General features: G+C 41.6%; 1 protein-coding gene across 1 annotated transcript in view; it reads left to right on the forward strand.

The window, feature by feature from the left end:
- The window catches only part of CPSF2 (cleavage and polyadenylation specific factor 2), a 38496-nt gene that overhangs the window by 1031 nt on the left and 22222 nt on the right, over nucleotides 1–15243 (forward strand). The window contains exons 2-5 of the mRNA XM_014590643.2: nucleotides 3456–3517; nucleotides 10461–10642; nucleotides 13818–13977; nucleotides 14061–14166. Of these exons, the coding sequence (XP_014446129.1) occupies nucleotides 10494–10642; nucleotides 13818–13977; nucleotides 14061–14166 (415 nt within the window). The 5' untranslated portion in view covers nucleotides 3456–3517; nucleotides 10461–10493. The remainder of the gene's footprint in view (nucleotides 1–3455; nucleotides 3518–10460; nucleotides 10643–13817; nucleotides 13978–14060; nucleotides 14167–15243) is intronic.

Below are 15243 nucleotides of genomic sequence, written 5' to 3' on the forward strand. Positions count from 1 at the left end.
ATTCCTGCTTTCAGTACATTTATTTCTGTTGCTTTGAGCACTGTGCTTTGTATGGGAGATAGAGAAATGATCACTTCTCCTTTATACAACTAATATATACTCAACAAGTATTCTTCCTCTCCCCGTGGTGCTAGGTAAAAATAACTACCTTTGGGGACAGGAAAAGCTTTTATAAAAGTGAATAATTTGCAGGATTATGAGGTATCTAAAGGAATTTGCTAAACTCAAAGGCTGTTCTTGCATGCAAACCGTATGGAGACGGGGCAAGTTTGGTATACCGAGGGAGTAAGAGGGAGAATAACCGTGGTTAAGGATGAAGTGAAGCAAGTGGGGATGGGTTGAGGCAGCCAGCCTGTGAAGGATCTTGGTTTTCAACCAAGGTGTTTAGAATTTATCCTGTAGTTAGCAAGAAGCCAGTGGGAATTTCATGCAAGGATTGGCATGAGGATACTTGTTTTTAGGATGGTCTTTCACAGCAGGATCAGCTGGGAACAGGAAAACTAGATGAGCGGAAATTGCAATCCTTCAGGTAAGGCAATGAGTGCCTCCAGTGAGGTAGGACAGTAGAGGATGCTAGACGTTAAGTAATTGTCTGCCTGGATTCACCTGATAGCTGCCAATTTAATGGTAAGAGAGTAGCTTAAATTTTTAATCTGGGAGACTAAATGGTTGCTGATTTCATTAAAATCCAGTCCTAGATGTATACATGAAAATAGAACAGTGCTAGCCTGCACTTCAGAAGTGGCAGAACACAATTCCCTGTAGTCGAAAACATTGATTTTAGAGTCTAGACCTGTGCTATTAAAGTAACCACTAGTCATACGTAGCTGTCAAGCACTTGAAATGTGGTTAGTTTGACTTCAGATGTGCTGTAAACACACACTCTGGATCTTGAGGACTTGCTATGGAAAACAGGTTGTAAAATAGCTCCTTTTTAAAAAAAATAATTATTTAATTTTATTCATTTATTTTAATTTGACCAGAGATGGACAGAGCAAGAGAGAGAGAGAAAGTGAGAAAGCAAGCTGCCAGGTCGGGGACTTGAACTATAGCTGACCATGTGGGAGTCCAGCACCCTTAACCACCACACCACCTGCTGGCCCCAAAATAGCTCATTTAAAAAAAAAAAAAAGTTCATTCAATTTTATTTATGATTTTAGAGGGTAAGAAACCAAGCTTCCAGGCCCGGTACTCAAACTGTAGTCAGCCATGTAGGAGTCCAGCACCTTAACTATGGCGCCACCTGCCCACCCCAAAATAGCTCATTTTTAGAAAAAGTTTATTCCATGAGAGAGACAGACTGAAAGATAGGTACCCAAATAGGTCCGCATGCTGTGATCTACCCCCAGCTTCATCCAGCCCAGATCATAGGCACTCATGTACCAGATGTAACAGGCAGGTCTCAGTGCAAACTTGAAACCTTCCCCTGTGGGTCAGCCTGACAGAGTGTTGCATTTTGCTGTTAAACAACAGTCTGACCCTCTCATTCATTTTCAACAATGATTGCATTTTTAAGAACTATTTTATTTAAATTTATTTATTTTAATTTGACTAGAGAGGGGCAGAGTGATAGAGTGAGAGAAAGTGAGAAACCAAGCTGCCAGGTCCAGGACTTGAACCATGATAGGCCATGTGGGAGTCCATCACCTTTAGCTACATACCATCTGCCGGCCCCAATGATTGCATGTTGAAATGATAGTGTTTTGAACCTGTTGGGTTAAATAAAATATACTCAAATTAATTTCACCACTTTCTTTTTACTTTTCATTGTGGGTGTGAAAACATTTAAAATTACATTTGTAGCATGCAGTGTACTAGAGGCTAGTAAGGGGAAACTAGTACGGAGGTGGAATTCGAGAGAGCAGTGAGCAGTGAGTTAGGGCAGCTCGTTGGTGCTCTCCATTGCCAGATAACACATTCTTTGTTTTTCCTCAAGTAGTAAAAAGACTTCAGAGATGGGTAGGAACATTTCTAAGGATTAACCTGGCAGCAATGTCTATTACTTTTTAGAATTATTTAATTGTTATTTAATTTGCTATACCAGAGACACAGAGAAAATGAGAAAGCAAGCTACCAGGTCTAGGACTTGACCCTTGATCAGCCATGTGGGAATCCAGCAACTTAACCACCATACCACTTGCTGGTCCCTGGCAGCAGTGTTTAGATTGAAAAGAATAGAAAAGGCTGGAAGCAAGAGAAATAGAGAAACCAAATGTAAGGTATGGATGCCCTGCATTAAGGTGGTGGCAGTAGAAATGACAAGGGAATGACATACATGCAAGACATTCCGAGGGAAAAGTGATCAGGAATTGGTCACAGATTGTCAAGAAGTAAATGGGGGAATCAAACATTGAGAGTTTCAAGCCTTAGAGGATGACTAATGAATTAAGAGTTAGAAAGTCCACTTGAGGGTAAAGAAATTTGGTCTCAGAATCGAACCAGCAAAGTATAGAAGAGAAAGTAATCTGCTAAATACTTTCCCTTTTTAGCTTCTTGCTTTCTATAGCTTTTAATCTAACTGATCTCACATACCAGCTGATTTTTCTATAATACAAAGTTACCTGTTTCCCTCCATATTCCTACGCAGGAGATGGTGCCTATCGTACTACTGGGTCCAAGTTTCCAAGGCAGCTCGTTATCTGGCCCTTTCCTATTCATTAAGAATTTTTTCCCATTTTTGACTTATGAAAGTGTGCCAGGAGTTCTCTTTTAAGTTTTTGTTTTGTGCATTTGTTCAGGTTATTCTGTGAAAATCTTCTCTCTTGGTATCTACTCAGTTCTGCTGTCTTAGATAATAATAATCTTAGATGTCACCTCTTCTATGATTCTTAATAGCATAAGCTAATATCAATTTTAAAGAATCTTCTTTATTATTATTATTATTTTAATTTGAACAGAGACAGAAAGGGAAAATGAGAAAAGCTGTCCGGTATAGGACTGGAACCGCAGTCGGCCATGTGAGAGTCCAGCACCTTAATCACCATGCTTCTTGCTGGCCCCAAGCATCTTATTTCTTAAATTTCATATTTCAGCCTCTGATTGTAACCAATTAGGTATATAATATACTTTTATGTCTTAAAATTTTATCTCTATTTTATGTAAGCATAAGCTCCCTAAAATTATGACAGGTTTCTGTTTTTAAAAACCAGATGTAAGATTAGGCACTGTAATTAAAAACAAGGTGTCATGGGTAACCAGCGTGCGTTGGGAGCCAGATCCCACATGGCCTACTGAGGGGCCCTAGTAGCTTGAAAGGCACAAATAGGTACGTCCGTGTGCAAGCCCCAAATCTTGATAGGAAGGAAAAAGGCTTGTGGTGTGGCCGTGCTCCGGGGGTGGGGGGGTACATTTTCTTTCTTGTTCTCTTTCTCTTGCATGTGTATGCCTGCCCTCTAGTAGTATAAATAAAAACATGGGAAAATACCACATTCATGAGATTTTTGTTTATTTTTTAGATTTATGAAGGACTCTTCCTCTGAATTCATGGTGTTACATCATATGTACTACTGAGATATCAGTAAGTAGCCAATTTCTAATAAAGATATGGCTTTATTAGCAACTGGAATAAAATGATGGGTCTGCAAAATTTTATCATTAATTCATTCAGTTCTATCTACAAGATACTTTGTATTTTTACTTCCCAAACTAAAGAGAGAGAATTAAGGTAGGTTTGATTAGAAAAAAGAATTTCTCTTAGCTCATGAATCCAACTGCAGTATAGGAAGCTTTTTGATAGTGAGACTTCCTAGGTCCTTGCCAAGATTGAATTTCTAAGCATTTTTATCAACCTCAGAATTAATGTCTTTGTACTTCTTTTATTTCAGGTAGGAACATACTAAGTAAGTTTACATTTTAACTTACCAACAATTATTTACTGAGAAACCACCATGTACAGGGCATGTGCCAGTGTACTTAGGTTATAAAAATGGATCAAGCTAGTCTTGCACTCAGCTCTTCCAAGCAAGGAGAAATACATTTAGACAGGTACCTCAATGGCGTGGTAAGGGCACTCAGCTCATTTAATATTAATAGTGCCTCGTTCATTCATTTAAGAAATATTCATTGGGACCAGCAGTTGGCGTAATGGCTATGTCGCTGGACTCCCATGCGACCACAGTTTGAGTCCTGGACCCGGTGGCTTAAACTCACACCATGCATGTGTGTGTGTGCCCAAGATCTTGAGAGGAGAATGGAGAAGAAGGGTTTGTGGTGTGGCCATTCCCCCTGGGGGGTGATTTCTCGCTTTCTGTCTCTCTGTCTCTGTCTTTCTGGCAAGTGCGCGTGCCCTATAGCAAAAAAACTCTCCAAAAAGAAAGAAAGAAAGAAAGAAACATGTATTGACCACCACTATGTGTTAGGCACTGTGGAGGCGTTGGGATATAATTGAAAGTAAACTAGACAAGGTCTCCATGGAGTTCACATTGTAATTGGGATCAGGAAGAGAAAAGGGAACAAACAAAACAAATATGTAAATGGCAATTCTAGTTTGAGGGAACTAGAATGATGTTTTTGAATGTAATGGGTGGAAAAGGACTTTATGGTGGTCGGAGAATGTCTCTGAGAGAATACATTGGAGGCAGGGAAAGTATACAGACTAGTTAGAGATTGGATCATAGGAAGTAGGACATTTGAGAAATACAGTGGTTGGTACCAAACCATATTCCTGAAATTGCTTTCATAAAAGTCGTTGATAGGGGCCAGCAGGTGGCATAGTGATTGGGGTGTTGTACTCCTACATGGCTGACTGTGGTTTGAGTCCTGGACCTGGCAGCTTGCTTTGTCGCTTTCCTTCTCTTTCTATGTCTCTCTGTGCTCAATTTTTTTTGGAGAGGTTTTCGCTATAGGGCGAATGCACTTGCCAGACAGACAGAGAGAGACATAGAGACAGAAAGCGAGAAATCATCCCCCAGGGGGGATGGCCACGCCGCAGTCCCTTCTCCTCCATTCTCCTCTCGGGATCTTGGGCATGCATGCACACGCGCCTGGCATGAGTTTTAAGCCACCGGGTCCGGGATGCGAACCGTGGTCGACTATGTGGGAGTCCAGCGACATAGCCATTATGCTAACTGCTGGTTCCCTCTGTGCTCAAATTTTTAAAAAATAAATGTTGACTAAAATAATTCTTCTAAAAAAAAAAGTCATTGATAAACTTCTACGCAACTTTTGCCAGTGGACAGTTCTCTGCTCCCCAGGTTTGCTGTGCAAATAGGTGAGGAAGTGGTCACATCTGATCACAAATATTTTGAAAAGTTTTCCCATGAAATGGAAACAGAAAAATGAAGTGGTAGTTGTATAATTAAGAGGTGATTCCTGGGGCCAACAGGTGGCCTGGTGGTTAAGGTGCTCCCACGTGGCTGATTTGAGTCCTGGATCTGGTGGCTTGCTTTCTCACTGTCACTCTCTCTCTGTCTCTATGGTGAACATACTTGCCCTATAGCAAACTTAAAACATAAATAAATAAAGCATCAGTAATTTTTTTTGGGGGGGAGAGGTTTTTGCTATAGGGTGTGTGCGCTCGCCAGACAGAGACAGACAGAGAGGTAGCAAGTGAGAAATCACCCCCCAGGGAGGATGGCCACACCACAATCCCTTATCCTCCATTCTCCTCTCGGGATATTGGGCATGCATGCACACGCGCCTGTCGTGAGTTTAAGCCACTGGGTCCGGGACTCGAACCGTGGTCGACTACGTGAGAGTCCAGTGATACAGCCATCATGCTAACTGCTGGTCCCAAGCATCAGTAATTTTTAAAAAAGAGAGATGGCGCCTATACGTTGGGAGTTTCTAGAGTACCTTTTTTTTCCCTCATTGGAGTTACACGTTGATGCAAGGAAAAGCGGGAATGACTGAAAAAGTCTTGTAGAAGGTAAATGATAGTGAGATCAAGAACACACAAAGGGGGACCAGCAGATGGTAGAATGATTACGTCACTGGACTCCCATGTAGTAGACTGGCTCAAGTCCCAGACCTGGTGGCGTTAAGTCACATCAGGTGCACGAGTGGACATGCCCAAAATCCCAATCCTGAGAAAAGAATGGAGGAGAAGGGATTGCGGCATGGTCATGCCCTTTTGGGGCTGATTTCTCAATTTCTGTCTTTCTCTATCTCTCTGGTGAGCACACGTACCTATAGCAAAAATCTCTCTCAAAAAAAAAAAAAAAAACACACACACACACACAAAAACAAACAAACCAAAAAACCACATAGGAGCTGGCCCTGGGTGGAAATTGGGCTGTTTATTTTGTATACTAGAAGACGGCAGTGTCTGCATGGGTGGGTTAGTGGATGTGGTATCCGGAAAATGAATTACAGACTGATCGCGTTTATATTCTGACTGAAGAACGAGGTGAAGTTATCCACTGATTATAGGATGGAGGGCAGGATGAGTGACACGAGCAGAGAACAGGGGTCTTAGAGATGGAAAGTCAGCCTACTAAGAAAAATAGGATTAACAGTACTTAATGCCTGTTTGAGCTCTTTGACCAATGCGTCTAAATGGCAGACGTGCTAATCTGGTGGCATAGTGGTTTAGGGAGTCCGACCCCACATGCCATCCATGCAGAATCCTGCCCGGTGGTTTGAGAACACACTGGGTGCATGTACATATGCGCCCCTGATTCCTATGGGATAGAGAGATGGAGGAGAAGGGATTACAGCGTGACCACACCCTGTTGGAACATGCTTTCTCCTTTTCCCTCTTTCTCTGTCTTTGCTTAGTGCATACACCTCTGGCAAATTAAAAAAAAAAAAGGGCAAACAACCCAATTGTATGATTCCCACCCTCAACTCCCTCGGTTAACATTCAGTTACTAAAATACACAAAGGGAATGACTAGAGTTAATTGGGGTTGAGATTTTGCCAGGCTAATATGAGAAAGAACTAAAGGAGATATTTGAGAGTGTTTGCAAAGTAATCACGATGGATCATGGGCTGAAGGTGAGGACCCGGGTAGAGACAGGAGAGGGCCATGGATAGTGAAGAGGCGGCCAGTGAGAGAGAACAGTGGGGCCAAAGGATTTTTTCTTTTTTTTCTTTTCTTTTTAATTTTTTTTTTTTGAGAGATTTTTGCCATAGGGCACGTGCTTTCACCAGAAAGACAGAGAAAGAGAGACAGAAAGCAAGAAATCACCCCCCAGGGGGTATGGCCATGCCACAATCCCTTCTCCTTCATTCTCCTCTCGGGATCTTGGGCACGCACACACATGTGCCCGGCGTGAGTTTTAAGCCACCGGGTCCGGGATGCGAACTGTGGTCGACTACATGGGAGTCCAGCAACATAGCCATTACGCTAACTGCTGGTCCCTAAAGGATTTTTTTTTCTAAATGGAGATTTTTGCTATAGGATGTGTGCACTTGCCAGAGAGACAGAGACAGAAAGTGAAAATGTCCACACTGCAGTTCCCTTCTCTAGTCTCCTCTTGGGAATTGGGGCATGCATGCACATGCACCTGGCGTGAATTTCCAGCCGTCAGGTCCGGGACTCGAACTGCAGTGGGCAACCTGGGAGTCCAGTGTCATAACCATTACACCATCTGCTGGTCCCAAGGCTAAAGGATCTTTGTGGTGGGAATACTAGAGTAGGTGAGGGGGTAGTGAGGGAGTGAGTTGCTTAAAGATGAAATTTGGAAAGGGACGGAGATTTCTGTAGTGATACAGTCTAGGGTATGACCATGGTGGGGGTGGGGGGGACTGAAGTGAAATGAAGGCTATTAAAATCAGGAAAGTCAAGAAACCAGGAGGTCAATAGTGAAGTTACTAACAAGAAGACCACCTCAGGAGCTAAAGTCCACCATGAAAAATGTCAAGTTACGGGAACCAGCAGTTAGCGTAATGGCTATGTCGCTGGACTCCCACGTAGTCGACCATGGTTCGTGTCCCGGACCCGGTGGCTTAAAACTCACGCCGGGCGCGTGTGCGTGCATGCCCAAGATCCCGAGAGGAGAATGGAGGAGAAGGGATTGCGGCGTGACCATCCCCCCTGCAGGGTGATTTCTCGCTTTCTGTCTCTATGTCTCTCTCTGTCTGTCTGGCGAGCGCACGCGCCCTACAGTGAAAATCTCTCCCAAAAAAAAAAAAAAAAAAGTCAAGTTACTAGCGAGGGGAACGTGTGGAAGGCCGATAGTGAAATAGGTGGTGGTAAGAGTGTTAATGGAAAGAGGGAGAAGACATGGTTTGGAAGCTGCAGTGAGGGGCAAGGGGCACAGACTTCCTGGTTTTGAGGTCTAGGGGGTAAGAGTGTTTGTTTTTGTGTGTGTGTGGTTTTTTTTGAGAAGTTTTTGCTATAGGGTGCATGCGCTCGCCAGAAAGAGAGAGACAGAAAGCCAGAAATCACCCCCCAGGGGGGATGGCCACGTTTCAGTCCCTTCTCTTCTATTCTCCTCTTGGGTTCTTGGGCACGCACGCACACACACACGCACACATGCTCCAGGGTGAGTTTAAGCCACCCGGTCCAGGACTTAAACCGTTGTTGCCTACATGGGAGTCCAGCGACAAAACCGTCATGCCATCTGCTGGTCCTGGGGGTAAGAGAGTTTAAGAAGCCTCTTGAGAAGGCTATAGGAGAAACGGTGTATTAGGAAACAGCCAGGTTTCTGTAAAGAGAAGCAGGTGAAGAGAACCTCCAGAGAAATTCGAGTTATTTTAAACGAGTATAATCATAGATAGTTCCAAAGAGTGTTCTGAAAGGATTTGGATGGGAGAAGAGGGTTGAGATTGGGTCCAGCTAGAACAGATTATCATTAGTAATAATGGACAACCTAGGAGTCAGGGAGTTTTGGCTGTGGCAGAGGGCATGGGATATGTGGAGTTAGTCCCCATCAGCTTGCTGTAAAAGGTGGACAGTCAGTTTACCTTAGTTTGTTGATGATCTTGGTAGATGTGTGAGAGATGATAGGCAATTCAGTGGCCTTTTCTCCTACTTACATAATTAGCCAGGAGAGGCTAACTGATTTTTAAAATTTATTTTATTTACTTTTTCTGGCACATGGACTTGCCAGAGAGAGAGAAAGCGAATGAGAAGGAAAATGAGCGATCACTCCACCACTACCAGTTAGGATGGCCACCCACAATCTCTCCTTTATTCTTGGGATCTTGGGCACGCGTGCACACGTGCGTGGTATGAGAATCATGGGTTTGGGACTCAAACTGTGTATGTGAGATCCAGCAACCAGCATGCCAGCCACTGGCCCAAGGCTACTTGATTTTTAAGGACCTAAAATCTGAAGCGTTGCTGTGGAGTTGAATTTGGTAATGAATATTCTTATTGCATCTGTTTACTAGCACACAGTTTTAGGTCCTAGATATGTTCGTGTTAAATCTTGAAACGTATGTAGTAGGCATCTCAACGTACATTCCGTCAGATGTATATTGAGTACCTCCTGTGTGTCAGGTTTTAAGAATTCTAAGAATTGCACACTTAACAATTGCACCGCTGTTTTTCAGTTGCCCACATACTGGTGCAAGGGTTCTTTACCTTTTTTTTTTTTTTTTTAATTGCTAGAGGGTGTGTTTGCTCATGAGAGAGGAAGGGAGATAGAGGGAGAAAAGATAGAAAACCCTCCTTAGGGCATGGTCCTGCTGTAGCACTCTACTCCATTTTCCCGTTCCCCCAGGATTTGGGACCCACATGCACACACGGGCCAGACATGTTTTTCCAGCCACTGGACTGGGACTCAGCCTGCAGTGAGCTGTGTAGAAGCGGGTAGGAGCCAGCTTCCTGTGCACAGGGCTTAACCACTGCACCACGGGACAGGCCAGTGTAAAGGTTGTTAACATTAAATTTTCTGGAAAGTATGTGAATTTCTATGTATATGTATTTTGTTATGTTAGTGTGTTGAAGATAAGGGGATAAAGGGAGTTGGGAGGATCCTTAGCTTTTTATTAAGTTTTCAAGGGGGAGGTCTGCTTATTTAAGGAGACTACTGGTCTAGTAGAGACAGACATGCAAATTAATCATTGCAATGCAATGTGATCAATGCCATCACAGAGCCAGCTCACCTTAAAGGCTGATTCATTATTTCAGTAAATGTTTGTTTATTGGCGAACTTGGTTGTGGCAGTCTGTTCTAGTTAATTTATGCCTATGAAATCCTCCAGCATCCTTTTTATATCTATATTAATACTAATGTTTTATGGACTGGGATACATAGTTGAGGAAAAAGGAAAGGTTAATGAACTCACCCCAGATCACAGAGTAGTAGAGTCAGATCTGGGTCTGTCTGATTTCAGAGTCTTACCACTTTTCATTAAACCACACCAGGCAGTCACTGAAGGACTCACTGTAAACAGGAGAGTGTAAGGTCAGTTTGTGCTTTTAAACTTGGCATTGCTGGACATGGGACTCGAAAATGTTTGCTTTCTATTTATGGAATGTCTGTGCATGCAGAAATTTATGATAAATTTGTTTATTATATACTTTAAATTATGCTTTTATATTTGTTACTCCTTTTTATTTTTCGAAAGAACCTTTTAGATTGTTGTTACCGGACCAAAAAAATGACATCTATTATTAAATTAACTACCCTCTCTGGGGTCCAAGAAGAGTCTGCGCTTTGCTATCTTCTCCAAGTCGATGAGTTTCGATTTCTGCTGGACTGTGGCTGGGATGAGCATTTTTCAATGGATATTATAGACTCCCTGAGGAAGTAAGTAACTTTTTGTATTTCCAGGCTTTTATTAAATCAGCTTTTCTTTTACTATTATACTACTACTAAATATATATATACTACTAAATACTATTTTGATGTTATGTAATGTTGCATTTTTGCTCTAGTTTATAATGAAAAGTGTTTTTTTCCTCCTGTAGTGAAAAGAAAAAGTAGTTTATTAGGTAAAAGTGAAAGTTTACTCCTGAGAGGTAGGAGTGGGCCTGAGCGGGAGAAAGAGACTGGCTTAAGAGGCTAAAAATTTTAGCCTTGTTTTCTTTATGCCAAAAAGCTAAATATTAGCCTTTTTTATCTTCTCATGAGAGAGCATGCCCTGGAAGGCAAGAGGACGCGGGGAAGGAGAGCAGGAGGGAGGTTTTCTGACAGGATCTTATATTATGAACGTCTTGCTCCAAATTCCTTCTTAGGTAGGACCAAAGGCCACTGTGCCCAGCCTGTTTTTTAAGGAACCTGGACCTCCCATGTGACATCAGTATTTGTGCTACTATGGTAACCAATAGTGACCATTTTAACTTGTAAGATTGTGATTGATGTACATACTTTGTTTATTGACATTTTAGCAATATCTTAAATTACTTGGCTAACGAATTTCAGTAGAAATTTTTGTGCCCTAATTTTAATTTTTTCCTTTTTTTTTTGTTTTTGTTTATATGTCAGAGGGTGCATGGACTTGGCAGAGATAGGCGGAGGGAGAAGAAAGCACCAAATTACCTTCTCCACTTTTCCACCCCCTTGGAATCCTGGGCATGTACACACATGTGCCTGGCATGCTCCTCAAGCCACCAGGGCTGGGATTCCAACCTGTACAATTGGCTGTGTGGGGTCCAATTCCCTCAATCAGCAGGCCACATGGCCAGCCCTGTTTTTTGTTTTGGATTTTTTTGTTGTTTTTGGACCCTAATTTTAAGAGTGAGCAGGAGTACATGAGAATTCGAGAAGAGGAAGCACCTTCTATGTGAAAGTTCTAGAGCTGGATCACGTAGGCTTTCTTTTATAGATTTTTTTTTTTTTTTGATGAATTAAGCAAAAATTTTATTTCCAGGCTCTTCAAAGGTTATTACAAATACAGAGTGTCTTAAAAATGCCCCAGATTAAGTCAAAGGCACATCATCAAAGTAAAATGCTCATGACATGAATTCTTTTAAGTTCTAGTATTTTCACATTACTTTGTATTAAACCATTTGCAATGTTTGGTAGGTCACATTTTAGACATTTTTAAATACATGAAATAATGTATTTCTTTTTAAAGTACAGCAACTACAAAGTAAATGAACTTAAGATGACAACACATCTGTGTCATATACAGGATGGGGCAACCCAAAATGTAACACTAATCTTTCCAAACAAGTTTGCTAAGGAATAGCTCTCATCTTAAGTGTTAAAAATAAAACAATCTTATTTAAAACACCATACATTGGGGCCGGCAGGTGGCATGGTGTTTGAGGCCCTAGACTCCCACACGACTGACCATGGTTCAAGTTCTGGACCTGGCGGCTTGCTTTCTCACTCCCCCTTCCTCTCTGTCTCTCTCTTGTCAAAACCGAAGAATGATGATAACAAATAAAATTAAAAACAAATCTTTAAAAAAAACACTAAAAACAATCTTAAAATAATTTTTAAAAAATAAGACATCATTTGATTAGTAAAACCTATTCTTTCCCCCAGTTTTTATCTTTCCATCTTCACTTAGAAAGTGTAAATTTATAAGAAAACAAATTTGGTTATACTAGAAAAATCTGTGTGTAAAACAAGAAATTACAAATATTCCATTTGTTTTATAAACAAACATGTCTTCCTTCCCAAAATGTAAACATCCAGTAACTAAAAACACACTTGATATTTCTTTCAGGTATAGAAACACTAGCAATTCACTAATGAAAGATTTCGGTGCATCCTGGTATATTTGGTAGTAAGGTTTCTGTCTTAAATACAAAGCACTTTGCCAAAAGAACCAGGCTTAACAATTTAAAGCTCTACTTTTTCACCTAGTTTCCTTATTCGAGTAAAAACTGCAATATGTTAAAGTCATTGACTAGAGAAAAGTGTTTTATTTTTTTCATTTTTTTAAGCCACCGGGTCTGGGACTCAAACTGCAGTTGACTATATAGCGGTCCAGCTACATAGCCAGTACACTAATCGCTGGTCCCTTTTTTTGCTTTTTTAAAAATTTTATCTATTTTTTTTTAAAGACATTATTTATTTCTTTTTAAATATTTGACCAGAGAGGAACAGAGTGAAAGAGAGAGGGAAAGTAAGAAATCAAGCTGCCACAGGTCTGGAACTCGAACTGCAGTCGACCATGTGGGAGTCCAGCGCCCTCAACCATCATTCCATCTGCCTGCCCTGAGAAAAGTTTTCTTGAGATATGGAGGCAGTTTTTCATGTTTGTGCTTGAAGGCATCCTCAGCAAACTACTTCTCTAAAGTCTTCAGAATAAAGCACAGGATCTGGGCTTCCAGAAAGGGTTGCTTCCAACTGGAACACCGACCAGCAGTGCATCCTTGCAGGCATTCTGCACGCAGTACTGCTGAAGCTCTGCGGCAGCCTGAAACACCTTGATCTCCTCCACACACGACTCCAGCTTGAGCTACCCCACCAGGTGCTGCAAGGTGCTCATGCTGGCCCGGAAGAATGGTGGCAGTAGTGGCACTGGGCTTCAAGGACTCCCTCTTTTTAAATTTTTTGCCAAAGGGCATGTGCATTTGTTGGGTTCAGATATAGAGAGAGGGGGAAAGGGAGAGATCACCCCTGACTGGGGGATAGCCATACCACAATCCCCTCTCCATTCTCCTCTTGGGATTTTGGGCATGCAGGCACACCCGCCCAGCGTGATTCTCAGGCAGCCGGGTCTAGGACTCAAACTGCACAGCCCGCTATGTGGAACCCTGTACCTCAGCCTCAAGCTTCACACCACCTGGTGGCTCCCATGTAGGCCTCCTTTCCAAAAGAAGTATGTATATGTTTTTATACCATAATTTTGGCAGAACAGTGGTAGTAATCATTAGAACTCATAAGGAGTATAATTTTAGCTCTTAGTTTTACTCTTCGATCCCAGCATAGTCTTCAATCTAGAATTGGTAAATACTTTTGAATATCCTGCCTTTACCCTTAAAAGAAGATCCAGGAAAGTAGCCGTTTTGTTGTATTCTCCTAGGCACGTTCACCAGATTGACGCCGTGCTCTTGTCTCACCCCGATCCTCTCCATCTCGGCGCCCTCCCGTTTGCTGTTGGCAAGTTGGGTCTGAACTGCGCTATCTACGCAACCATCCCTGTGTATAAAATGGGTCAGATGTTCATGTATGATCTGTATCAGGTAATTTAAGCCAGATAACACATTCTTTTTCTAAAGCTCTTTTGGTGATTAGTTTTAACCTTCTGTTTGTGGTGTTCTTTTAGTCTCGACACAACACAGAAGATTTTACGCTCTTTACATTAGATGATGTGGATGCAGCCTTTGATAAAATACAGCAACTAAAATTCTCTCAGATTGTGAATTTGAAAGGTAAGTATTTCTCATAGTGAGTAATTGGCGTAGTGGGCTTCACCTACTGAAAAATACTGAGGAGAATTTGTAGTAAAAGCCCTAGGCACTGTAGTCTGAAGAGCAAAACATAAGTATTTGCTCCTTGGTATCTAGAACTCTGATCTTCCATTTGAATTTTAAAATATTTTAGACTAAATACTGACAAAATGTTAATAGCTCAGGCTTTTTCATTTTTAATTTGGGAAAGACTTACCTAATGTTCACTGTGCATTGATATCATGAGCAAAAGTAATATGGCCAGTTCCTCTCCCTCAGGACTGACAGGTTGAGAAGACAGAGTCCCTTGGATCGGGAAATGTGATTTAAATAAATCGCTATGGCAGGAGAGTAGAAGATGACCGAATTCTAGAGTTATACCTTAAGTTTATTATTTAATTAGGTCAGAAAATCATATATTAAGTTTATATTTGTCATCCACAGACAGACAGTATTAGAAATTTTCATAAGAAGAACTTTGGCATTGAAAAAAATGGTACAATAATAGACTCTAAAGATTTAGCCAGGAAATAACGATCTCAGCACTTTGGCTTATACTTAATTTTTCTATAGGATAAACTGTATTCTATAATAGAGATTTGCATTGTTATTCTGTCAGTTTTAGAGTTTAGCAAAAATGGAAATACTTGATAATTTTGTGTTAATATAAATGTTAAAACTGATTAGTTCATAATGGGTAACTTCATACTGCTTTTTCTAAGTTTCTTTCACAGGAGAGACAGAGAGAAAAAGGCACCTCCTAGCAGGAGCTCCCGCTATGCTGTAATTCTCCTCCATGTCTCTAGCGAGCCGATCACAGGCATCGTGTGCTTGGGTCAACCTGGGGATTGAACCCAAGGCTCCCCTATTACTCCAGCATTGTGTAGTGCTCCCACATTGCCTGTGTCAGTGAGGCTGGGCCAATAGTGTTCCTGGCTTTTAAGTCCACTCTAGCATTCTATTTATAAGGACAAACATCTCTGTAAGAATACATTACAAGGGACCAGCAGGTAGCGTAATGGCTGTGTTGCTGGACTCCCATGTAGTCGACCGTGGTTC

The sequence above is a fragment of the Tupaia chinensis genome, unplaced genomic scaffold, assembly GCF_000334495.1.
Source record: "Tupaia chinensis unplaced genomic scaffold, TupChi_1.0 Scaffold000469_1, whole genome shotgun sequence".
NCBI lineage: Eukaryota > Metazoa > Chordata > Mammalia > Scandentia > Tupaiidae > Tupaia > Tupaia belangeri.